Genomic DNA, 24558 nt, shown 5'->3' with positions numbered 1-24558 from the left:
CTTCTATAGCTGTCTATATGCGAAGTCTAATATCGCGGCAACCATTCCCGATAAGGCAAGTCGGGGAAAGCATCGTTCCATCGGTCCAAAAAGATATCCAATCCGCCGCCAATCGTACATTGATGCGTATAGAACGCCTGTTCGACCCATCTTCTCGCATCTTCCTTCTTCTCTTCTTCCTTCTGCAGCATGAGCTTTGCTAGGGCCAACATTGATGTGATACCTCCATCAAAGTGTAGCGATGGGAGCTCCTTCAGTATCCTACCCTCTGCGTTGCTGGAGGGAGTGCAGCCGATGGATTCTAGTGCTTTCAACTCTGATGCAACTGCTGCGTCCCAGTCGTACTCGCGTTGATGCAGCGCGAGGAGCTGGTAGATCTTCATCAGATCAGGTCTCAACAAGCCCCTCTCGGCATGATAGGTGGCTTGAACTTTTGCGATCATCTCTCGCAACGATTCTGCTAGATCCTTGTGATCTTCGTCATCCTCCTTTCCAGCTTGCTGTGTGATTGAAGACTTGAGCACGATTCGACTACGCTCTTGAAGCATAGTTAATGATCCTCCGATAATTTGACCTCTCTCCCGAACCTTGTCTTCTCCATCACGTTCATCGAGCAGGCAGATGCCGCAGCTGCACTTGAAACCATGCTTGGAAAGTTGAGATCGTCGGATAAGCCAAGGTTGCTCTCCTTTGACATACTGATGCATGATCTCCATACCCTTCTTGAGTGGGTGGAGAGCTCGAGTGGTGACAATGTCGCCGAAAAATACCGATGAGACGTTGGGTAGGCAAGCATGGTTGAGGATAGCTGGGAGAGGGTGGACCATGGTTGACCGTGTGAGTTCTGAGTCGGTTTGTGCATCTTCCGATGAGGAGGAGGAGGAGGACTTGCCGCCGGGGTTAGCGGCGGGTCCGAAAGCGTTGAATCGGAGAACACCGTCCACGTAGCTGGAGTCGATTGGAGGACGGGATACGCCTTCGAGCACTGTGCTGTGCCACTTGCGCGCTTGATCAGAGTTGATGCTGAGCTGCTTCTGGCAAGATGCGACAAGGGCTTCAATCTGGTCTGCTGGCCTTGCTGCGTCGATGTACGTGCGTTTGGGTGGAGCAGGGTATGACTGGTCGACCCATTTCGAGTACTCAACGTCTGGTCCTGCAGTCAGCCCCATAATCGGCAATGTGAGCTCGTTTGGCCTGTCGATCATCGCATGAATGCTCTTGGTCGCTGCTAGAACTTGTGTCGTTGTACTTGTCACACCTGTCTCCACTGTATATCGCAGGAGGTAGACTCCTCTACATCCACTTTCTGCCGCATAGCTCGACGCAGCAGCCTTGCAGCACAACAAGAGCTCTCCCTCTTCCACATCTCTTGTCAGTACCAACCCTCGACCAGCCCCTGGGACGTTTTCGATAGCTACGGGTCCAAACCAGTCCTGAACGTCAAAACGGGGAGTAGCGTAAGACTGCGAGTCGAAGTAGTAGCCCCAAACATTCTCGTGTGTTGGTCCGAGAGCGGAGGCGTTTTGGGCCGAGCGGACTGTGTTGAGGGTTTCGAGGATGCGATCTTGTACTGAGATGCGTTCGGAAGGAGGGTAGGCTGAGAGAGCGGCTTCAAAGGCTAGTCGGCTTGCTTCGAAATCGCATTTCTTGTAGAGAACCTGGCCTTCGAGTTCGAGGTCTTCCGCTACCGGGCTAGTGGAAGAGATGGAGAGTGGGAGGGAAAGGAGGCGAGCTGCACAGAGTTCACGATAGGCTGCTCCAGGGCGGTTCTCGCTTAGAAAAGACTGAATAAGAGAGCGTGTTCGCTGGCTTAGCTGCCTCCTTTCATCTTCGTTCAGTCCTTGCAGGGTCTTCGCTGACTGCTCCAGGCTCGAAGCCGCTACGAGACGAGAAAGTGGACCATCTTGCAACCATCGGCAGCCTTGCGTGTTGCATGCTGCAGGAGAATCGCGAAGCAAAGAGACGGCATCTACAAAAGGTTGTCTTTCATCTTGCTCTACATTGACCTTCCAAGATGTAGCGTCGAGTAGCTTTGCATCAGAGTCGTTCAGTCTGTCTAGAATGAGTACATCGGTCGGCGTATCGATACGGATCCCTGGAACGCTCTTGCCTCCTTGACATGGTCCACCCTTTGCAAAGTGGTTCAAGCTGACGTATGGTTCTCGTATTACAATGACAGTTCCGATAGGAAGATGTGCGTCGAGCTGCTCTCCGCTAAGGTGAAGGTTGCTGGTGAAGTGTGCGATTGTGATGGGAAGAGCATTGCCTGATGGGAGGACGCCGATGAAGGTGCAGCCGACATAGAGGTTCAAGCTTGAAGCGACCTTGCAGAGGATGTATCGGCATTCAAAGCGCTTCGGCGCTGCAAGCTGGTCTGCATCTATTCTTGTGAGCTGATCGAGAGCTTTGTCGGATGCATAGCTGCCAACACCGTCGAGTGTTTGTCGAGGCAGATAGGTTCGTTTGCGTTTGCGGCCAGATTCGGGATCGTGACTTGCAACGTAGACCTCTTCATGACGCTTCTTGATCTCTGCCGTTTGCCTTGCTAGCAATGCTTTCAATGGTACGGGTTTGAGCTTCTTAGGTGCGGCGAGAGCTTCCTTCTCCTTGCGAAGTGTATCACGCTCCTTATCGATCGACTTGTTGTAGTTCTCCAGCAAAGCCTGTACAGCTCCCTTGAACAGGTCAGCATCAACGAGTGGATCCATTACCAGCCCTTCGTCATCGTCACTTCCTGCTGTGGTGTCACCGTTGATGACCGGCTCGTTCTCGTCAGGTACGAGGTCATTTTTGGCGGGTGTGAGGGAGAGATGTCGAGCGAGGTTGTCCTGAATCTCGCTGTCCGGATCGAAAAGCTGAAGAAGCTGCTCCGGATCTGGCAATTCCAATCCGATATTGCGTAGCGCTTTGAGCAGGTCCTCCATAGTCGAAGCTATGTATGTCTGCAAGCTTCAGAAGAAGCTGTGGAGGAGGAGGATGTCGGAAATCTGGAAGAACCCAAAAAAAAAAAAAAAAAAAAAAAAAAAAAAAAAAAAAAAAAAAAAAAGTGGATGCTTTTCTCGGGAATCGGAGTTGTCATCATTTCGGCCGATAGTTCCGCTTTGGTGCTCCTGAATAGCTGGCTTGCGAATCGAAGCATGATACACTTATTCAGTACTCTGCACTCCTTTGCTCAACCTTCAGTCATGGCAGTAACGTCGAGGCATGCTTGCTCCTTCAAGTCAAAGTGGTGATTAGCCTAGGAACAGCCGAGGCCGAAGTATGCAAGTATTGTAGCATGTGCGCTCAAAGAAAAAGTCTGGGTTCGTCGCAAGGGTGGGCAGACATTTGTCGAGCGTCTATTTTGCGCGAGTGAGGAGCTCGCTTGAGCTTCTGGCGAGCTGAAGCGGTGGCTGCTGTTTCTTTTTTGGAGGTCACACAATGGCAGGCCGGCTCAAGAGAGCGAGCTTGTAGAGAATAAGTGTATAGGCAAGGCAAGTTTGAAACCCCGCGACTTTTTCCGGCAGAGGTAGGATCGCCAGTCCCCTCTCTTATCTCGTCAGAAGAGAACGTGACCGCCGAAAACAGTGCCTTGTTCATGCGGCCCACAATACTATTGATGCACACAAGCCACTCAAGAGCAAGCTGAAAAAGAGGCAGAGGATGTGAGCAGCAGCCTGTTTTGTGATGACAAGCCTATCGCGGTCAAGCCCGTTTGATAGAGAATACGTTCAACACGAGAGTCGAATATGAGCGGGTTTACACCAAGTCCTTCTTGTGTCTCAAGCTACTGGCCTCCTTGCTTCAAGACCTTGATCGTTTCGAACTTGTTGCAGAGGCGCTCCACCGGCTGCATAGGAGGATAGGAGAATTCAAAGAGGTTGGCCGATGTTGGGCTCTCGATGGAGGAGATCGCCATGTCGGTGGGCGCGGATTGATCGAGGGAACGTGGTCAAGCTCGAACGACATCCTTCGAACGAACCATGGAACACGGTCCCCACCTCTGCCAATGCGATTGGCCAACCCACACACAAAAATGAGGTTTACGTAGCATCGCATTGTATTGCAAAGCACTTTCGAGAGTGGAGAAAGCAATTATAATTTCAGCTCAAACCGCCGTCTGAAAAGACACGTCCGATTGTGCCGCCGCTGCCTAAGGATAAGAGGAGAAGGATGCCGAACAGTGCAGGTTCGGATTTGAGCGTTCCTCTTTGCTCGCTTACATCTAACCGAGTTGCCAGTCCACCCCTGCTCGTTTTGGCTGTGATCCTTGATAGGAACCGACCTCGTGATTGCTGTGTTGCTCCTCAAACAGAGTAAGTGGCAAGGCGTAACTCGGCTGTCCAGTCTGAGCCAGATGGTCCGCTTAGCCTGAGAAAAGGGACCCACCGTTGCTCGGATCAGGGTCCATCGTCTTTGTTTGCGCAAGGCCTCATTCCGCTAACTTAGCCCAGGAGCACTTGCAGCACATCCACTTAGGCCCACAGAATCGGACTCGGTTACACATCCCCCTTCTCGTATAAACAGAGCTGCTTGCCAACGCTTTGTCCCACTTTCTCCCCCTTTTCCGCAACGCCTAACTCTTCTTTTCACCTAACGACCTGCAGTCGCAACCCTCGCTGCTCTGACCAAGAGCAGAAGATATATAAGGATGGCCGACATTCACGACGCCCGCCCCGAAGAAGTTTCCCCTGTTGGCGAGAAACAACCCGAGTCCTCTTCCCTCGATGCTCCTTCCCAACCGCCAACCAAGAAAGGCCGACTTGGGGCAGTCAGCCTCATCTTTGCGTGCGGCGCCGCCCTTTTCTCAGATGGTTACGTGAACGCCTCTTCTGGTCCTGTCGTGACCGTCCTCTCTTACGCCTACCCCCACTATGCCGACTTTTCTGGATTCGAATCTCGTTTCTCCTCCCTCGTCTTCGCTGGTACCGTCTTCGGCATGCTCCTCTTTGGCTTCTTAGTTGATCGTATTGGACGACGTCATGGTATGTGGTTTGCTTCTATCTGGCTTACGCTCTGGTCCATCCTCATCGCCGGCGCCTGGGGAGCTGGCGGTTCTATCGCAGGTCTGTTCACCGCCCTCGCCGCCTATCGCTTCATCATCGGCATTGCCATCGGTGCAGAGTATCCAAGTGGTTCCGTCGCTGCATCAGAGAACACCGAGGGTGAAGGTATCAACAAGAACCGCCAACAGATGTACTTCATCATCGCCACCAACACCATGATCGACCTCGGCTTCGTCGCCGCCGCCCTGGTCGCCTACATCCTCCTCCTCATCTTCGGCATGAACCACCTCGCTTGGGTCTGGCGTCTCACTCTCGGTCTCGGCGCCATTCCACCTTTGCTCGTCTTCTTCTTCCGAATGGGCATGCAGGAACCCGAACACTACCAGAAGGGAGCCATCAAGAAGAATATTCCTTGGCTCCTCATCTTCAAACGGTACTGGGTACAACTTCTCGCCATCTGTCTTGCTTGGTTCGCCTACGACTATGTCTCGTACCCTAGCGGCATCTACTCTTCTATCATCATCAAACAGCTCAATCCTACAGAAGGACAGAGTGACGAGACCGTCCTCCGTCGCAGCCTTGCCTATTCCGCCGCCCTCAACTGCTTCTATCTCCCCGGGACCATCATCGGAGCCTTCGTCTCCGACCGCCTTGGACCCAAACACACCATGATCCTCGGCCTCCTCATCCAAGCAGTCCTTGCCTTCATCTTGGCAGGTGCCTTTGGACAGATACGAGAGTCGCTCGCAAAATGGCTCACCGTAACCGGGCTATTCATAGCGTTCGGCGAATTCGGACCTGGTAATAATTTAGGCCTTCTCGCTTCAAAAGCATGCGGACCGGCTGCTGTAAGAGGTACATTCTATGGTATTGCTGCTGCAGTGGGAAAAGTAGGAGCTTTCTCGGGATCTTATGCTTATCCGCAAATTCAGGCCGATCTGGGCACGCCGGACGATAACATCTACTATGCCGGTCCATTCTACATTGCTGGCGGCCTGGCCATCTTCTCGGCTGTTATCACGTTCTTCTTCATTCCGGCAATCGGTCAAGACAGTATGAAGCACGAGGACGAAGCGTTCAGGCAGTATCTGGCGGATAACGGATATGATGTCTCGCAAATGGGATTGCTGGATAAGGATCACCCGACTCAGTTTGAGGAGGGTGCTGCGAGAACCAGATCGAACGAAAAGGCATCGCTGGAGAACAAGAAGGAGCAGACACAGGCAACTGTCATTTCTGCACCCGTCAACTAGATCGGAGAGTAAGTTGCTGTATTAGCGTGTAGAGTAGTTACGCATGTACTTTACATGGCTCTAGAATGAAAACATACCCGTACTTTCTTTACTACGTCTGTGCCGATCTAGCATAAGACTCTTCATGAGGTTTCTTGTTAAATGCGGCCAAGTTCTCTTCCACTTCTTTACTGCGGATGTGCGTGATAAGAAAGTGGAAGAGGCCTTCGACCTACCTTGTCTCACGTCAAGCAGCGTCTCGACCCTCCCCCATCCTCCAATTCGTAGCCCCTTCACACGCCCGAACAACAAGCAGCAAGCCGGTAGCTCAACGACAAGTATCTATTGCAAGGAAAACATAGCCAGAACACGTCGTGCTACGATCGGGCGTTGAACGCAAGGACGCCGATACATGCGATTACCGGCATACTGACCATAACCATCAACATAAACCAGTCTTCATTAGGCTCCTTAAAACCAGTCTGGTGCGCACCAGTCTGGGTATACTCTTTAAACAATCTATACGTGCTCTTCTTCGTCGCATCACCTCCCTTGCCCAGCACTGTCTGCGCCATGTGGAATGTGTGCCACAGAGTTCCCCATCCTGCACCGACTATCTTTGTGGGCACCAAGGCCAAGCTTGATACTGCGGGAACTTTGTAGTCGGGTGTACCTGCTTCCGGCGATTCATCCTCAATCGATGTGTCGGTAAGACGCAGTGGAAGGTCAGGGAAGACAGCGGCTGGACGACCGAGACAAGCCATATCAGCGGCTCCATCATCTGGCTGAATGGCAGAGGCGATACCGTGGCGGGAGCGGAGACCGCCGGTGAGGATGATCTTGAGACGGCTGTCGGCGGGGAGGGAAGAGCGGCAGCGGCGGGCGAAGTTCTGGAAGAAGGCTTCTCGACGGCCCGTGCGAGCAGTGGTTTTAGCCGTAGGGTCTACGCCGGCGCCTTGGATGGTGTTGGCGCCGGTGCTGGTGGCTTTGGGATCGGACTTGGTGGTGGCGGAGGCGGTTCTCTTGGCAAGTTTGTCGAGCTTAGCCTGTTCCTTTTCGGAGTCAAAGCCTTCCATGACGAAGGCTGTTGGCGTGACGATCGAGGAGGATGTAGAAGGATAGAGGTATGTTAGCAGAAGTACGACGACGAGCGAAAACTACGGATATCATATACTTACACGGGTTCTCGTAGTTGCCTCCACTGATCTCGACAAAGTCAGCATTGCCGCCTTCTGCAAGCCACTTGACGTTGAGAAGCGCATCGTCTTCGGTCAGACCACCTTGGACGTAGTCGGAGCTGTTCAGCTGCTCACGTGCAAGAAAAGCAAAGATCAAGGGTGTCAGCTGCAACTCCATTTCCCCCCTCCAAATCAAACTGTTCGGTACTCGCCTTGACACCAATGATAAAATCATCCTTGACTTGTTTGCGTACCGCATCGACGATCTCGAGTAGAAGCCTTGCGCGGTTCTCTGCCGAGCCACCGTACTGGTCTGTGCGAAGATTGGTCCTGGGACTGAGGAAAGCAGCGATTTGGTATCCGTGGCTTCCGTGAATCTCGACACCATCGAATCCAGCTTCAGCGCATATAAGGGCTGCCTGAACGAATCGATCACGGAGCTGCTGTACCTGCTCTGTTGTCATCGCCGCAACAGGGCCCCAGAGCATGTGATCGAGGAATCTGCTGATAGGGCCAAGGCCGCCCATCGTACTCATGGGCACAGCAGACGGTGCAAGAGCAGGCTTGGTGATGCCACGGCCGGAGCCACGCATTGACTGACGACCTGCGTGCACGAGCTGCACTACGGCAAGCGGTCGCTTTTTCGGATCAACTTTGTCGGGCTGGTCTCGACCAGTGCAGGCGTCCGCGTACCTCTTCATGGCTGTCTTGAAGAATTGCAGTTGCTTCTCGCCGTTCGGAACAACGACATCGAATGGAGATCCAAGATGTGTGGGATCGATAGCTAGGTTGCCTGTGATGATGAGACCCCATCCTCCGCGAGCCCATGCTCGGTAAAGCTCAAAATGAGCATAGTTGGGCGGACCACCTCCTGCATTGGCCAGGGTCTCTTCTAGTGGAGCCTTTGCGAGACGGTTAGGTGCAACCTTTCCGCCCTTGAACTCGAGTGGGCATGCGATCAGCTCGGCCTCGGCGGCCTTTCCTTTGGTCGACATGGTTGCTATGATACTACACGATGTCTACGGAGTGTTTCGATGTTTTGATGATGGTGATGGGGGGTAAATGAGGTTGAAAGCTGTGCACGAAGCCAGGGCCATGCAAGCTGTCGGCTTTGCATCGGAGAGCCGTCAGCCGGCGAATTCTGCTCCGAACCTTCAATTCATACCATAACTAAGGCGGCTGGAGATCACAAGAGAGGTTTAAGATTGTGGGATGAGCGTGAGAGTGCTCACAGGCTTGTGAGGCTCCCGGACCTCCGTATGGGGGGCCGGATGAGCACAAGAGAGCGGGAAGACAAGAAAAAAGGGGGGGGGGGGGAAATACAGGGTGGGAAACACTTTAAGAGACGGCGAGATTCTGTTGGAGATTGCGATCCAGTCCGATCTCGGAGTAATGTAGATCAAATCTGTAAAGGATCGGGCGGAGCAGACCCAGTCGGCGATCAGGTAAAAAAGATCTGATCGGGAATCGGGTGAGGCAAATCTGATCGTAACTCCGACCACGGATTACATCACGTGCATTTAATCACGTGATTACCGGTCTTTGCGAGAAGATGCAAGATTGTGCGAAGAAAACTCCTATCTGCACTTGGCGGTGACCTCACACTCATAACTGTCAGAAGGGTCTACGGCATCAAGGCGCTTCTACTCCGCACTCTTAAAGATCGCACATCACAGTGATCTCATATCTACATGTCGTACTTGCTCAGTCGTGACCGTGGAGAAGGTGCATGGCGCAGCTGAAGCGAGTCGTCATTGCAGACCGCAGCTACATGATCAAGGCAAGCTTCTGCCCTTGTTGATAGCGTCAGCGACTTGAGAGGTCAATGGCCTGTTCTGAGCATAGCGCACATAAGAGTCGAGGTAGAGATCATCCGTGGAAGCGGTAGCTTTGAAAGCATCCAGCTCAAACACTGCTGCAGTCCAGCGGTTCCATCGCTGTAAAACGTCTTTCTCGAGCAACTGCTCGGGATCAAAGCCACGGAAGTGTCGCAACACATTGGTCGCGCGATACAGCCAAGGTGCCACGGTGCAGTCAACGATCGAAAGCGACTTGCCGTTCCAGAAGCCCTCAGAGCCTGAAGTCGACATGGAGCGAACGAACTCGCTGAGGTGCGAGGTGAACTCCTTTGCACCTTCGAGCTGCTTTTTGACTTCTTGCGCCTGAAGGTAGCGGTAGAAAGAGGGGATAAGATTGCGGTTGGCCTTGTCAACAGCGAGGCGGTAGCAAGCTCGCTCATAGGGGTCGGATAAGGGAGGCAGGAGTGACTTGCCGCCCTTGCCACCATCGTACTTCTCGTCGACGTATTCAAGGCTGGGAGAAGGAGGCCGATGTAGGTGTCAGTCTATTAGCTCGCACAATCATCGTGCTATTTGAAACTCACATGACAGTCGACTCGGTAAGCCCTTTGCCGTTTGATAGCTTCAGTGCTGGTACAAGACCTTTGGGGTTGAGCTCGAGCAGGTCTGCAGGCTTCTTGTACGGGTCAACCTCGCGGTACTGGTACGGCGCTGGGTGGATCAAGCTCAGGGTCAGCATTGCATCAATCAACAAGCCGTGTCTTCTCACTTACCTCCAAGATACTCAAGCGCGATCCAGACGCGATGTACAAAAGGGCAGAAGCAGGCTCCGAAGAGAGTCTGCTCTGAGGGAGACGAGTGTGCCTTGACTGTCTCGAGCGCTTGCCCCGTGCACTCGGTGTGATACGTAGCATCTTTGTGTCCTGGTGCAGGCTTCGACATGTTGCTTATTGTTGAGGTAGAGATTGCGTGTCGGTAATTGACAAAGAAGGCTGGGCTAACGATTGATGTAGGCCGGTATGATGTGAGCAAGATGGAGGTGGCCTTAGCGCGCATGATGATGTGGTCTGGAGGTTGCACGACGAAAAGTTGCCGCGGTTTCGCATTTGAACGAGGATCTGTATGCAGGGTCCAGGTGCGGAACAGATCTGTCCCACCAAAACTTCTTGATCAGCTTCCCTCTCAGCTTGCATCTCAATCTATCATGCTCATAGACATATATAAAGCCGCTCCAGAACAAGACTTGTAAGAAAGGACGAGGTAACGCTTGGTAGGCAAGTCAATATGCTTCGCAATTGTTTCAGGCTGGGTTCCTTGATAGCCTTGCTAGTTACCTCGACGCTTTCGACACAACAGATTTTGTCTTCAGAGCCACTTACCGAAGCAACAGAAGGTAATGCTCAGTTGAGCCTGAACTCGACATGGCAGGTTCTCGGACCGTTCCCTGCTGGTATGAGGGAGCTGCCTTTTGGTGGGTTTCCTCCATCAGTATCCTCAAGCTATGCAGATCTTCTAGATTCCAACCGTGCCGCGAACCGACACTTTTCCACATACGGGCCCACCAATGCTACCACTATCCTGAAGTCAGAATCAGCTCAAGTCCAGCTTCAAGATCCTAATCATGTCAAGCAGTCGCTCACAGTCGAGTACACGGACGTGGACTGGCCATGGGCCCGCAAGAGCGCCGGTTGGTCTTCACTCCAGTGGCAGATGATCGCATCGACGGACCTCGACATTGATCGAGACAGTACTGCTGTTGCTATCTCGATGGACAAGACTGCCGAGTTTGCAGTAATACCGAAGGCAGATTTCGGGGCGAACGCTACTCGACGGTCTGGTCTGAATACAGAAGCAATCGAATGGCATACGGGAGACTGGTACTCGTACATCGCAGCATTCTCCAAAGAAGACAAAGCTGCTCCGGACGTCCCAATCTCGCACCACCTCCTTCATCTTGACAAAGGGTCATACAAGCTACTAGCCCGATCCATGTACGAGATTCGCATCTTTGGTGACCCGAGAAACAACGGTGGTGCCGAAAGCCCCAAAATGACCATTGGCATCGACGTCGCTGCCTGCATTCCGCAGAATACAGTTCAGGAGGATCTTCTCGAAGTGCACACTGATCCACACCATAGCAACGTACCTCACGTGGTCGGAGGCTGGATCGCTGGTGTAGGACTGACATTTGCTGTTCGAAACCTGGCTTCGAAGCGCACATTCACACTTGAAAGCATTGAGGTGACAGAATTGACGCCGCAGACCGCGTCTCCTCGTCTTGTAGCAGAGCTAGGACACAAGCTTACAGTAGCGCCTGCGCAGACGGTCCTCGTTCCTGTCATCATTAATCAGAGCGCTGCACTAGACTCAGACACAGCTCTCCTGGGATTCACCCTTCGTCTCAGCTCCTCGTCGGAGTCTGCTTCGGAATGGATCAGCAAATCCGTCCGCATCCCGCTCATACACAAGCCAGCATTTTGGGAAGCAACAAGCAGCGCCGATGATCACAATGCGTATATATACAGCTACCTCGCTGCAGATAGTACCGTCCAGCTGGCGGCCGCCACACCTCCCAAGCTAGCTGGAAGATCAGCGACACGGACTGGACCCCTGCCACCTTTGATCCTGACGCTGCATGGAGCCGGTGTGGATCTTCGCGATCTCTTCTTCAGCAACAGTATTCGACGACAGGAGGATAGCTGGTCAATTCTGCCCACTGGTCGAACGCCTTGGGGTTATGATTGGCAGCTCGCCTCCTTTCAAGCTGCCGATGCCGCCGTCAATGCCTTTCACGAGCACTTGTACGGATTACCAGCTACTATGTCAGAAGAGGAGCGTCAACGATGGCAATTCGATCCAGAGAAGCTCTTCATCATGGGTCACTCGAACGGGGGTCAAGGTGCTTGGTATCGACTGTCTCGCTTCCCTGACCGAGTTATCGGAGGCATGGTCGGATCGGCATATACAAAGGTGTCAGACTATGTGTCGTTCGGCTGGAAAGTCGGAAGGCACTTTGTCGACCCTACATTGCAAGGCCTTCTGCATAGTGGAGTGACCATGTTCGAAAACGACTTGTATGCAAGCAACCTGGCAGGTTTAGATCTGTTGGTCAAGTATGGCTCTGCAGATGCAAATGTTCCGCCTTGGAACTCGAAGGATATGGCGATGGTGGTTGACGGCTGGAACCGTCGATCAGGACTTGTGGGTAAGGTCAAGATCGCAGAAGTACCTGGCAAACCGCATTGGTGGGATACGTTCTTCTCAGAAGATGACGTGCAGGAAGCCATCGAGTCGGCCTGCTTATCGAGAAAGAACCCCGACTACAAGATGCCAGATGTCCCGCGGAGCTTTACATTGACAGTGTTCAACCCGGCTGAAGCGGGTTCGAAAGGAGGATGGAAGATCAGCGAGGTTGATGTTCCTGGACGTCTTGCGAAGCTGAAAGTGCACTACGAGGAACAGAGCTCGGAAGACGCGGGACGAGCTTACAGCGCACACGTAAGTGTGGTGTCAAGGAACACAAAGAGGATCGAGCTCGACTTGAACCTGCTTCTTCGTACAAACGGCATCGCGGGCTTGCTTGCCAACGCTACCACCATCAAGGTCTCGCTCAACGGGCAATTCAACGAGGTAGACATCGGTAACACCAACAAAATTCATTTCCAGCAAGGCTACGATGGACAGTGGTGCGCTCTGTCCGACGGAGAACTTTCTGCGACTTCGACACGACCTCGTCCGATAGGTCCCTTGTTACGCATTGTGTCGTCTGAAGGACCTGTGCTGCTGATCGTGCCTACAGATGGGCCAAAAGTGGAAGTCGCAGCATGGAAACGAGTTGCTCAACGCTTTGCAAACGATCTGCTTCTATATGGAGCCATCAATTCGCAGATCATCGCCGATGCAGACTTTGTCTCAAAGGGCGTCGGCGAGGGTCTGCAGCGAAGCAACATCGTCACCCTTGGTGGGCCTCAGATCAACAGCCACACCCGGTCAGTCTTTGACAGCTGGCCTTCAAAGAGCCCGATTCACTTCCCTGCACCATCTTCATCAGCACAATTCGACATTCAAGGTCGATCCTTCTACAAGAACGGAACTGCTCTGCTCACGCTGGCGCCGCACCCAACCTATGCAAAGGGGCTTACATTGGTCGTCCACGGCATCGGTGCTCAGGGTATCTCGAGAGCTGCTCGACTGCTGCCGACCAGGACAGCGACTATGACTCCTGAGTATATCGTGACTGACCACACAGCGGAATGGATGGGTGAAGGCGGAGTTCAGGCTGCTGGGTGGTACGATAGCGAGTGGGGCTGGTCGGAGAGCATGTCTTATGTGCAGTAGCTGCTGCAAGTCTCGTCGTTGCGTGGTGCACTTCAGGCGAGAGTACACATATCCTGTTGGTGATGAGATTCACTCTGTGGAATCTAAGCTTCAGCATCACGGATTGCAGACATAGAGCATACATGCATAGCGATTGCCAAGGACAAATCACAGCTTCTTGAAAGCGATCGATGTGGTCGTAGAGCCTTTTGCACCGCCGAATGTGAATGAAGGAGTAGGCAGCACTTGTTCCACCTCAAAGCCGTTGCCCATGAATCTAACCTTCAATTCCGACTCGGTGAAGTTGCAAGAAGTGATCAAAAAGATCCCATCCTTCTTCACCAATTCTTTCACCGCGTTGGTATACCTATCGATCGGTAAAACTCCACTGATAGGCTGAGAAGAAAGCGCGATAGCATCCATTGTACCTTTATCGCATACCAGGTCCCACGCATTTTCTTCTGCTCCCAGATCTCTGGCAGGCATTTGGCACAGGTTTGCAACTGAATCATCGTTGAGTAAGTCAGCAGTATCGAATTTGACTTGTTCGCAATCGCCCCCACGCTTTGTTCCGATGGATTTGGCGAGGTTGATGCTCGCTTGTGAGTAATCCACACCAACGAGACGGTTGGGGGAGATGATGCCTTCGAGTTCAGCACTTGATTCGATCATTTCGAACAACAGATGACCGTTTCCTGTACCGAGATCTAGCACTGTCGGTGATTTGCCTTCTTCCGAAGAGAAAGTATCGGCGATGGTTTCGGTGTAGTACTCCTCCAAGAACCGGATCATGCGCATGACAGAATCTTCACCAAACCAGACTTCGCCTTCTTCACCGATCTCGTTGAAGTTGGTTACTTCTCTTTCGTATACTTCGTCCCAGTGCTGTTTGGTGCCCAACTTTGACTCGGGCAACGGCCCACCCTTTTCTGCATCCTTCACCTCTTTTGCTTCCGTTACAGCAGAGCAAGAGGAGACAGGAATATCAACACTCTGTCCGATCTCGATCGTCCTGAACTCATCCGGATCGATCCCATGCCGTTTCGCCTCTTCAACCAGCAACTTCGGCGGTTCGTTCACATCTTCAGGCGTAAGTCGGAAGCTTCCCCAATGAATACCATACGACCTTCTACTCTTAACATCCCTATGCACCAGCACCGAATCCTGAGGTGCAAGATGTACGGCCGACATAAAGCTCCTGGGCAAATAAGCGCCAATTGGTATCAAGGATACGTCAAAAGGCCCAAGTGCCTCACCGATCTCCTTGAACGCAGGACAACTAGGCAGCGTATCTTCATCCTCCTTCTTCATCCCTCCCGGAACAGACCTGTAGCCTGTATCACCAGCAAAATAAACACTCGCTCTCGAACTGGCCTCGCTCATAGCATGGAAAGTCCAACCAGCCCACAACGTGCGATCGCGATCCGACAATCCTCTCCCCGAGAAATGCTGTGCAGGAACACAAGTCACCTTAAGCACCGACTTGCCATTGAGGGATACGGTGCTGTGCTGCCACCAGTCGCATTCAGTGACTTCTTCATCGGTGAGCCCGAAGTTTGACTGGAACCACTGCTTGTTGCCGAGTGTGCAGAAAACGTGTGGTCGCTTGACTGAGGCTGTCGAAGGAGGATTGAGCAGCTTCTGAATGGTACTGTAGTCTGTATGATCGTAGTGGTTGTGCGAGAGGACTAGGAGGTCCGGCCATGCGTTTTTGCCTTCCTTCTCGGTAGCCTGGGCGATCTCTTCTACAGTGACTGGGGCATCGGTGTATCGTTCAGGACCGAACCATTGGACTGGTGACACGCGACGGGAGAGAACCGGATCGCAGAGGATGGTGGCTTTGCTGCCGTTGCCGATGGGAACCTGGAGATGGCAAATTGCGTGGCCGAGCCAGGTAAATGTGATGCTTTCGTCGGATGAGGATGTTGCTTCAGAGGCTGTCCAAGTGGGATTGTGGACGGGTGGGAGGATAGCGCTGCCTGCGGATGAAGCTACCTTGGGAGGGAGGGGGACTTCGTCCCAATCGAAGAGTCGGGCTCGAAGGAAGCCAAGGAAGCCATGAACCTGGGCGGAAGGCCAAGGAGACTTGAATTTGCGAGATGACACGTCGAGCGGTGTAAATTCGTTGGAGGCCTTTGGGACGTTGGACCAGTGTGGAGGAGGAGTGGTCTGGTAGAAAGAGGGAGCAATAGCACTCTTGGCCTCTGGCTGGGACACAGACCAGCTTGCACGGGAGGTGGATGACATTCTGCTGGCTATGAACGCTGGTCGGAAAATTGATGGTTGAGCGAATCGATGAATGCCACGTCGTAAGACTTGCGTCTGCATGGACACCTGATTGTGTGTGGAGAAATTCCAAGTGTGCAAAAGGTAAGACTCTGAGCCTCCAGTTGATGCTGCTCCGGAGGTTGCGAGGCTGATCAGGGATGATGCGATGATTGATCAGAAGTAATGCGATGATGGGGTGGTACGAGAAGAAGCAGATGTTGAAAATGCTGAACGCGCTCAGCTTTTGTATAATTTTATTTCCGCGGAGATGCCCATTGCAGATGATACGCGGATTGCGGACAACGCTTGGACCACCTTCACCTCACCAGGGTGGACCCTAACCCTCTCTTGCACATCACTACTGTACTCAAGCGACCGTAGTCGCCGACCATACTTCGAAGCAGCTTCCTGAGGGAAGCGCTTTCCAGCAACTCACTGCGAATATGGCAAGCCCTAGTGCACGGGCCGGACCTGCCGCCAACAACGACGACGACACGGTCTCAGTCAGTGCCATCACTGATATCGAGCTCGACAGCAAGGGTGCTGGCTCTCCGCCTCCTTCCAGTTTCGGACAAGTCTTGCATCCGGATATCGGTGGAGGCGGTGAGCATGTCGAAGCTGCGCATTCCGCTGGCGGTGTCGGCCCCATCAGCGCTGCAGGTTCCGGCGTTGCGACCCGCCAACCACCCGCATCTCCCACCCTCGAAGCAGCATTAGGCGAGACCTTGGTCATAAGCGGAGGCAGCGGGTACAATGATCTTGTCGGCGCCACACCAGGCGCCACCTATGTAATGCCCATCTCTGACAATGGTGGCTCCTCCTCAGAGATCATTCGCGTGCTTGGAGGACCTTCCATCGGAGACCTTCGATCGCGACTAAACCGTCTCATTCCGACCCCATCACAGCACGACCCCTTTGCGTCCTCCTCATCGTCCGAGCCACCACAATCAAACGAAGCCATCCACAACCTTCTCTCCTACCGTCTTCCCTCTTCCGGCAAATCGCGCGAGATCAAGCAAGAATGGATGGACATCCTCGAAGGCCGTCATCGTCTCTGGCGAGGCATAGAATCCGAACGCAAAGAAGTTATTCGAGGCTTCCTCGTCCATTTTGAAAGCGAAGTCCTACGTCGTGCACATCGACACTTCAACTTCCGCGGAGGATCAATCGGAAACTTTTTTCTAGCAGCAGCACAGAAGTTCTTTCGTTCGATACAAAGTGCTATCTTTCTCTTCTCGGCGACAACGCAGATCAGTACCTCTTCACCGGCGAGTAAAGTGTTGCCAGTGATCAACACGAATCATACGGCGACGATAGCGGCGGAGCTGGAAGATGGAGAGATTATCGTGGGGCAATGCGAGATATCGCATCCTGCGCCGAAGCCGCGGAGGAGTAGTGTTGCGCTAAAGATTTCGTTGGCGCCTGCGGCGATGGAGAGAGGTGGGTCGTTGGCGAGTCAGCCTCCGGGGACGCCGTCTTCTGCTGTATGGGATCAGCAGGTGGGGTCAGGAAGGGAGGGGATGCTTCCTGCAGAAGCACTACAAGGGCTGGGATTAGGCGATGGAGGACCATTGACGCCAGGATTTGGTCCACCAGCTCACTATCATGTCAATGAGCTGTTTGCGTCTGCTTCGTCAAACTATACGTCGATGAATGCCAGCGTTGATGCGCTCAAGACCGGCGCTTCAGACTCCGAATCTCACAGTGGCCCATCATCAAAATTGGGAGCAAGAAGCGCCGCAGGACCAAGCCCCCTCTTCGCACAGCTGGTAGACGACCGAGCAGCCGCATACTCCGCACAAGCGCGCAAAGGTCTCACGACGGTCGGCAACCAAAAAGATGGCTTGGATCCAGAAGACGACGACCAAGACTCCCAAGACGGAATCGATGCCGCCGACTCCCCTAGGGACAGCAATGCTGCCGAAAAAGATCCCAGCCCTGACTCTAACCTCCCATCTTTGATTGCTATGAGTCGAAAAGCATTCAGCCAACACTCGAATAGCAGCAGCACAAAAACCAGAAGCTCGTGGAAAGAGAAAACGGGCAACATAATCTTCTCCAAAGCCGAAGACGAAGATTATGAACCAGCTCTGCCTTCACCCATCCGTCGAATCTTCTACGTCAACGCTTATCGAAACGAGATTTACCCCGCACCCAACCCGTCATTCGTAACAGCACTGAGTCGGAGCAAAACGATCATCTACTCGTGCGGTTCGCTGTGGACTAGTATCGTCCCTTGCCTCTGTCTGAGAAGCATTGCGACGAGTATCGCCACTTCATCTACGCTGAGGTATAAGGTGTTGCTGCTGAACTCGGTGCAAGATCGCGAAACGAGGGGGATGGATGCGGTTGATTTTGTCCAGGCTATTCGTAGGTCATTAAATCATAGCGACCAGCCAACACCAGTTGGAGGGAAAGGGGAAGAGTGGAAACTGAACCAGCTCATCTCGCATGTCGTTTATTTTCCTGATGGTCAAGTTAAGGTGGATGTAGAAAAGCTAGAAGCGTTAGGAATCAGATGTATTGCAGCAAAGTCGCAGTCAAGGAGCAAAAGCGGAGCGCCAAAGTTTGACGAGGAGAGCGTTCGAACGGCTCTTCGTAGGATCACAACGCAAGCTTAGGGAAAGCGTTGCGACCTTTTCTCACCATGTACTTGTAGCCCAGTCCAACAAAATCGACCCAGATCAACGAGAACACGCAAAGGAATGCTGCAAATGCAATATCGTTATTTTACGATCGGATAGATGCTGAGGATGACGATCCAGCAGGCCTAATCGGGGATCGGACAGATTCAAGCTAATCGGGGATAGGATAGAGCTGATCAAATCGAGAATCGGACAGAGCCGATCGGAGAGAAAGATTGGATGCTATTGGGTCCCGCTCGTTGTCGTACTCTGTGATTGAGGGTGATACTCCCACATATGGGATGAACCAGCACTTTGTATATATGTCAGGCAGAGAGCTCGAGGCTTTCGCCATGTTCTCTTCTTAGTCAATCGAGTATATTTGTTTCTGTCTACAAACTAGCAGTGACATCGTACTCAGACTCTACCCGATCATTGATTATCGGGACTAAAACTTCATCAATAGAAGTGATTGTGCGACTCGGTCAGATATACAGTGATGCGCTTAAACCGGTAACAATTATTGCTGCTCGAGAGTAGCAAGATAATGAGTGTCGTCGCACTCGCGAATCCTCTTTGCCGCCTGTTCGGCAGTCAAATCCCTCTGAGGCTCGGCCATCATCTCGAACCCAACCAAGAACTTGCGTACCGAAGCAGAACGGAGCAAAGGAGGGTAAAAATGAACGTGGAACTGTGCAAATTCGTCCTCCTCCTGTGTCGAGATCTGTGTAGGCTGCTGGTGGATACCCATCGAGTAAGGGAAGGAGCATTTGAAGACGTTGTCCAGCTTGCAGGTGATCTCGGCGGTGATCCGGGCAAGGGACACGACTTCCATTTCAGTCATCTGCAGAACGTTGCGAATTTGACGTTTTGCTGGCAAGAGCAGCACCTCAAATGGCCATACCGCCCAGTAGGGTACAATGGCAGCAAAGTGCTCGTTCGCTGTGATAACACGAGGTTGACCAGGAGTGGTCAACTCGAGCTTGGCAAGGGTAAGAAGCATTGAGGGTCGGCCGTGGTCATCCTGAACGCCGAGGTTGATCTTTGGGTCCTGGTTTGCGGGGTCTTGCGACCAAGCACGGAGCGAGGCAAGCTCTTTGCTGGGTTCTTCTGGGATGTAATCGAGCGACCAAACTTGACCGTGCGGGTGAGGATTCGAGCAGCCCATAGCAGAGCCCTTGTTCTCGAAGATCTGGATGTACTTGACAAAGGGGTTCTCAGCAGGGATCTGCTTGTAGATCCTTTGCCAGCTTTGGATGATGGGGACGATGTGCTGATCCGGTGAGAAGGGCGGTGTACTGAGCTGTGCGAGTGTGAGGTTGTGCTGCGGATTGAAGCAGATGACGTAGCATCGGCCGCGAGCGGGTTGCGATTGGAGAAGGGGGTGCTGTTTCTTCTCCTCAGCTACTGCCTGTGGGATGAGGGCAGCATAGTCGTTCTCGAAGAAGAAGGTGGAGGTGTAGTCGTCGTTCTTTGCGCCAGTTGCTCGTGTGTTGCCGGGACAGAGGTAGCACTTTTCATCGTAGGCAGGCAGTGAAGTGCCCTGTGGCTTCTCTTCTTGGCCCTGCCACGGACGCTTGGTACGGTGAGGAGAGCAAAGGACCCAACTGCGTGTGAGAGGATTGTATCGGCGATGAGGGTGCTCGGTTGCGTCAAAGACGGGAAGCTCGTCTTCCGAGTCAGAGGCATGATTGGCGCTGTTGATCAGTCCGTTTGTGTGTCCGTTGACATGGCCGTTGACTTGACCATTGGCGAGTCCATTTACGGACCCGCTGCCGTTGCTTGTAATGCCGTTCATATTCAGTGAGAAGATGTCGTGTGAGTTTCCGGTTGAGCCCAGGTAGAGAGGTTCAGTTAACAGTAGTATCTTGTCCTAGTGCGTAATAAACTTGCTAGCCGTGCTCTTCGTCCTTTTGTGAAGCTAGCGAAAATTCGAGAGAAATGAGAGACAAGTAGCTAATCTGACACTAAAATGTGACAGATCAGGATGTTCGAGTGCTCGTTCCAGGATCCAGGAGGCGTGATTGTGGTTGCTGTGGTTGTGGCAGCGAAAGCGAGGAGGGATGTGATCGTGCGATGGATGGTGATGGTGATGGTGATGGTGATGGTCAAAGAGAAAAAGGGTTCGAGAGCAAAGAGACTATCGCTAGGTGTGACGTCGATAAGCAAATCTCGTTCGATTTGGGCTCGTGTTGGTCGGGGATTTGAGCTGGCGAGGAGCAAAAAGGTGTCGGCTGTCAGCGACCGTGCAAGGAACAGCAGCAGCAAGCGAGCAGATGACCGGACATCTCTCCGCTCTCCGACTGTGCTGTGCAATTGTGATTTCCGTGACCGGACGGACCTTGGGCGAAGTCCGATGGTGAAAACCGAGGCCCGAATTTGTTTTTCGCACACCGATGAATTCCGAACACCGGCAAATATCGAAGCTTCTGTTCGGTGTCATTCAGGAACGTTTGGCTCCTCCTTGTACCGAGTACAGTGCAGTTCTACTCTTGCAACCAACAGCAAACAGTGCGGTTCTACTCTTTCAACCAACAGCAAACAGTGAAAAGAGAAACTTCCGATGCTCCATAGTACTCACTCGACCTTGCTGCTAACTTTGACCATCGGGGTGGCTGGTGTGATGGGTAGGAGGTGAACAATGCGCAACATCATGTCGACTGTGAGCAACGTTGGGATCAAGCAGAATGGGACATAGTTTCTGTTGTCATGCACAGGCAGGGTAAGGTCTGAAGTGGTTTAGTCGATGCTCACGCGGGCCCGGCGGCAAGATGTGGACTCACTGAAGAAGGCCCCGGATCTGAGCCGGTGAGAGCCCGATTGCGTCGCTTCCTAAGAGAACACTGCAGATGCATTGCAGAGTAGATGATGCCGCTGAAGTGTGAACAAAACGAAGCGAAGCAACAGAAGCGTCAGATGATTGAACGTCAAAATCGGGTACGTCGAAGGAGTTACAACTTACCCAGAGTACCATAAGCTACCATCAGCGGGTATGTGCGCTTCTCATCTATCACCGCGAATCGTGCGTATCGAAGCCGCGTCAGTACCCAATGCTGAACTTGTCCATCTTCGACTGTGCCCTTCCAACTCACCATTCAACAACCCCCAAATGGCAACAACAAAGAATGGGATCTGAAACAATGTCTCGCTCGCCAACAGCACTCTGAACCAGACGTGATTCGCAGACCTCGCCTCTGCAGCTAGTAAGAATGGATCTTTCGACGTGGTCAGATAGTCCTGTAGCACCTTCCGAAGCGGTTCAGGGAACAAGCGTTGCGAGTACGGCGGATAGGTCAACTGTGCATCAATCGCGATCGAGGCGATCAAGTGAATCCCAAAGTACGCCAGGTACAGCACGTCCAACGGTCGCTCTGTCAGTGTCCTCGGCCTCGCCTGAACAACAATCTTTGCCTCTTGCTTCCCTGCCATAGCTGTGCTGAGTCTAGTGCTGGTGCAAAGTGTGCGTTGAGGATGGAGAGGAGTTGGAATATTGAACTAGAGAAGAGTTGGAAGAAGCAGAGCTTAAAAAACGCGTCTCGGCAACTTTTAGAGCTCGCATGACCGAAGCTCAATCGCGCCCCGATCCTCCTTCCCGTTCGTAATACGAGATGCGCGCCTCCTTCTCTCAGATGTGCTGATCAACTCTCTCACAATCGGTCGGAAGATACAAGCACCACAGGCTTAGCCTCAGCAGGCAGGCAAAGAAGAATGTCATTGACAGCTGTACAGAAGGATAGATGGAGCCTGATGAAAATGTTGCAACCTTAGAAGCTGGAAGGCGCCGGTCGGGCATTCGGAATACTGTTCGGCTCGATCTGCGTATCCAAAAACGCATTCAAATCAAACGGACTGGCTCCTGCACCTGCCGTCGAAGCCGGTGTCTTTGGCGCATACGAAGCAGGATGTGGACTTGTTGACAGTGGACCACTTCCGGCATTCACAAATGGCAGCCCTGCCAAGAAGTCGGTCATCGATCCACTAAAGTCCGACATACCATCCGCACCCGGTGTGCTCCAAGGTGCAATCGTACCCATCGGAACCGTAGGTCCAGCCGTGTTCCACTGCATCTCCCCAACACCCGACAGCAGCGCTGCATTAGCATCAGCATTTTGATACGCAGCTGCGGGCTCGAACACACTCGAGAACCTTTCCCTTTCTTCGTTGAGCTTGCTTTCGTTGGTTGCACCCAGACCTGGGATCATCTCGAACTCGGAATACAAGCTGAGCAGGACGTTGCGCATCCTCGTCGCTTCAGCTTGTGTGTCTGGGTGGCACTGGTACGTTCTGAAAGCATAGATCTTTTTGCCAGCTTTCGAGAGAAGATCGGCGGTGAGCTGGTGCAACCCAGCCTTGAAGGTCAACTTGGCCATCTCCAGAGTGTAGTAGGCGCCGCCTTTGGTCGAGCTACGGAACGCGATCGAGCTGAAATCGAGCAGGTTGACTGACGCAAACGAAGGCGGCTCCGAACTCGATCCTTGCTTTGGTACTGTGATGGAGGCCAACTGCGGACAGATCTCTGACATACGATCCACCGCAGTCAGCAGCAGAGAGTCGACTCGTTGACGAGCTCGCAAGTATACACTGCCATCCAGACGGGTGCCTGGTGCGGGTCGTTGCAACCCGTTTGCTTGCACCAAAGTGTGAATGCATCGGTACTGACTCCAGAGCAGCAAGTTGAGGAAGCCTTTGCGCACCAGCACCGAAATAATGTCTTCGCTAGAGTTGTCATGATGAATGAGCTGGCGTATGTTTGACGTGTTGGTTTCGGGAGCAGCTGTGTTCCAGTGCAAAGCTTCTGGTATTTGTCGTTCGAAGCGTTCCAACTGGTCCAGCACTTCGAGAATCGCAGATGGCGGAATGCCAAGACGCCGAGACCTGGCTGCGCAGAAGGTGAGGTTATTGCTTCGTAGCACTGACGCCATCACGGACAGCTGCCATGCCCACTGATTGCCGATCGGACCACCAAGATCTGCGTTCATGGCATCCGGATCAATGTCCTCCTGCAGTAGCTGATGTCGATCAAACATGTCGAAGCTGCGAATGATGTCATTGACCGCTGCGACAGCAAGGATTACAGGCATGCGTTCATCATTGACCTCGCAGACGGTATGTAGTTCCGGATTGCGATACTTTTGCCTCTGTGCTTTGACAACAGGATCGTCTTTCGATCGGTTGAGACCGTGATGGATCAGAAGGCGGATCATCTTGGTATGGCTCATGGGATGGACGAAGCCAGCATCCAGAGAGGACCTAGTTGCTTCGTCAACGCACTTCGTCCGCGCCGGCACATCCAAAGTGAGCAAAATGGCTTCCAGGACATCCAAGGCAACTGTGAGATCTTTGGTGCATGCTTGTGTGACCAGCTTCTCGACACGACGAAAGATGCGTGTCTGAAGGTCGAAGCGCTGCGAGTCTTCTGTCAGCTGCACAACGCCAACGCAGGCGACTGCAAGGATGAGGATGTCGGCCGGAGGAAAAGCGTCATAATTCGTAGAGGACGCTGCGACACCGTCCAGCTTGCTGAAGTAGCGACGATATCTTGGGTAGAAGTGACGAGGGTGCACCGCGGGATTGCACCAGTACGTTGTGCAGAAGTGTGCTGCCACCGCATCGTCCAGGATCTGGCGGGTCAGACCCCGAACATTGAGCATGTCTGGGCCGCTTGCAGAGTCAGGTACAGCGAATGGATCATGGCTCGAGCCAACATTTATGCCTGTTGCGAATACAGAATCTGCCTGAGAACGCCCATGCTTGCTGCCGTTGGAGTCCTGTGTGGCACCATTGCTGTTTGCGTCTGATGACTTTCTCTTCTTTGACGCAGAAGAGCCATCTGCGGCGCTCGTTGCAGATGCCACAGAATCTTCAGCTTTGTCTGTATTTGGGCGGGCGTCATCGGTGATAATGCAGTCGTATCCTCGTGCGCAGCAGAAGGTACAAAGCGAGATGCCCTCAGCATTGCACTGCTCCTTGTCACACTTGACCTTCTTGCGTCGACAAGGGTCGCAAGACGCTCGTGGTGTACCTCGCTTGCCCATGCTGGCGGTATGAGAGAGTCGAGCCTGACTTAATACGAGTTCGTGTTAAATGAAGAAAAGGGGCGGATGGATGACAGGTTGGCATTCGTAAGAGTTGGAGTCTTTGTATTTCACTTGATC

At 52.8% G+C, this 24558-nt stretch overlaps 10 protein-coding genes across 10 annotated transcripts; 3 read left to right on the top strand and 7 right to left on the bottom strand.

Annotated features, from left to right (window-relative positions):
• Positions 1 to 26: 26 nt before the first annotated feature.
• Positions 27 to 2924, bottom strand: UHO2_02531 (uncharacterized protein; the record flags this gene model as incomplete). The annotated part of the gene is made up of 1 exon (XM_041555319.1): positions 27 to 2924. One exon carries the CDS (start codon positions 2922 to 2924, stop codon positions 27 to 29), a length of 2898 nt encoding a protein of 965 aa, XP_041411253.1.
• Positions 2925 to 4630: 1706 nt separating this feature from the next.
• On the top strand, positions 4631 to 6238 carry UHO2_02530 (uncharacterized protein; the record flags this gene model as incomplete). The annotated part of the gene is made up of 1 exon (XM_041555318.1): positions 4631 to 6238. One exon carries the CDS (start codon positions 4631 to 4633, stop codon positions 6236 to 6238), a length of 1608 nt encoding a protein of 535 aa, XP_041411252.1.
• A 356-nt stretch (positions 6239 to 6594) lies between these two features.
• Positions 6595 to 8390, bottom strand: UHO2_02529 (uncharacterized protein; the record flags this gene model as incomplete). Its single annotated transcript, XM_041555317.1, has 3 exons — positions 6595 to 7301; positions 7396 to 7522; positions 7569 to 8390. The coding sequence occupies 3 exons, from the start codon at positions 8388 to 8390 to the stop codon at positions 6595 to 6597; spliced, it is 1656 nt and encodes a 551-aa protein (XP_041411251.1).
• Positions 8391 to 9170: 780 nt separating this feature from the next.
• Positions 9171 to 10136, bottom strand: UHO2_02528 (uncharacterized protein; the record flags this gene model as incomplete). Its single annotated transcript, XM_041555316.1, has 3 exons — positions 9171 to 9708; positions 9779 to 9905; positions 9968 to 10136. 3 exons carry the CDS (start codon positions 10134 to 10136, stop codon positions 9171 to 9173), a joined length of 834 nt encoding a protein of 277 aa, XP_041411250.1.
• A 342-nt stretch (positions 10137 to 10478) lies between these two features.
• On the top strand, positions 10479 to 13532 carry UHO2_02527 (uncharacterized protein; the record flags this gene model as incomplete). Its single annotated transcript, XM_041555315.1, has 1 exon — positions 10479 to 13532. One exon carries the CDS (start codon positions 10479 to 10481, stop codon positions 13530 to 13532), a length of 3054 nt encoding a protein of 1017 aa, XP_041411249.1.
• Positions 13533 to 13679: 147 nt separating this feature from the next.
• UHO2_02526 (uncharacterized protein) lies at positions 13680 to 15758 on the bottom strand (the record flags this gene model as incomplete). The annotated part of the gene is made up of 1 exon (XM_041555314.1): positions 13680 to 15758. One exon carries the CDS (start codon positions 15756 to 15758, stop codon positions 13680 to 13682), a length of 2079 nt encoding a protein of 692 aa, XP_041411248.1.
• A 464-nt stretch (positions 15759 to 16222) lies between these two features.
• On the top strand, positions 16223 to 18400 carry UHO2_02525 (uncharacterized protein; the record flags this gene model as incomplete). The annotated part of the gene is made up of 1 exon (XM_041555313.1): positions 16223 to 18400. The coding sequence occupies one exon, from the start codon at positions 16223 to 16225 to the stop codon at positions 18398 to 18400; it is 2178 nt and encodes a 725-aa protein (XP_041411247.1).
• A 523-nt stretch (positions 18401 to 18923) lies between these two features.
• Positions 18924 to 20201, bottom strand: UHO2_02524 (putative GAL7 - UDP-glucose--hexose-1-phosphate uridylyltransferase; the record flags this gene model as incomplete). The annotated part of the gene is made up of 1 exon (XM_041555312.1): positions 18924 to 20201. One exon carries the CDS (start codon positions 20199 to 20201, stop codon positions 18924 to 18926), a length of 1278 nt encoding a protein of 425 aa, XP_041411246.1.
• A 779-nt stretch (positions 20202 to 20980) lies between these two features.
• UHO2_02523 (uncharacterized protein) lies at positions 20981 to 21832 on the bottom strand (the record flags this gene model as incomplete). The annotated part of the gene is made up of 4 exons (XM_041555311.1): positions 20981 to 21104; positions 21187 to 21277; positions 21366 to 21410; positions 21496 to 21832. The coding sequence occupies 4 exons, from the start codon at positions 21830 to 21832 to the stop codon at positions 20981 to 20983; spliced, it is 597 nt and encodes a 198-aa protein (XP_041411245.1).
• A 335-nt stretch (positions 21833 to 22167) lies between these two features.
• On the bottom strand, positions 22168 to 24438 carry UHO2_02522 (uncharacterized protein; the record flags this gene model as incomplete). Its single annotated transcript, XM_041555310.1, has 1 exon — positions 22168 to 24438. One exon carries the CDS (start codon positions 24436 to 24438, stop codon positions 22168 to 22170), a length of 2271 nt encoding a protein of 756 aa, XP_041411244.1.
• Positions 24439 to 24558: the final 120 nt, after the last annotated feature.

Source organism: Ustilago hordei (genome assembly GCF_900519145.1).
Source record: "Ustilago hordei strain Uho2 genome assembly, contig: UHO2_contig_04, whole genome shotgun sequence".
NCBI classification, from domain to species: Eukaryota; Fungi; Basidiomycota; class Ustilaginomycetes; order Ustilaginales; family Ustilaginaceae; genus Ustilago; species Ustilago hordei.
Note: the sequence above shows the minus strand (reverse complement) of the source record. Positions and strands in the feature narration are given on the sequence as shown.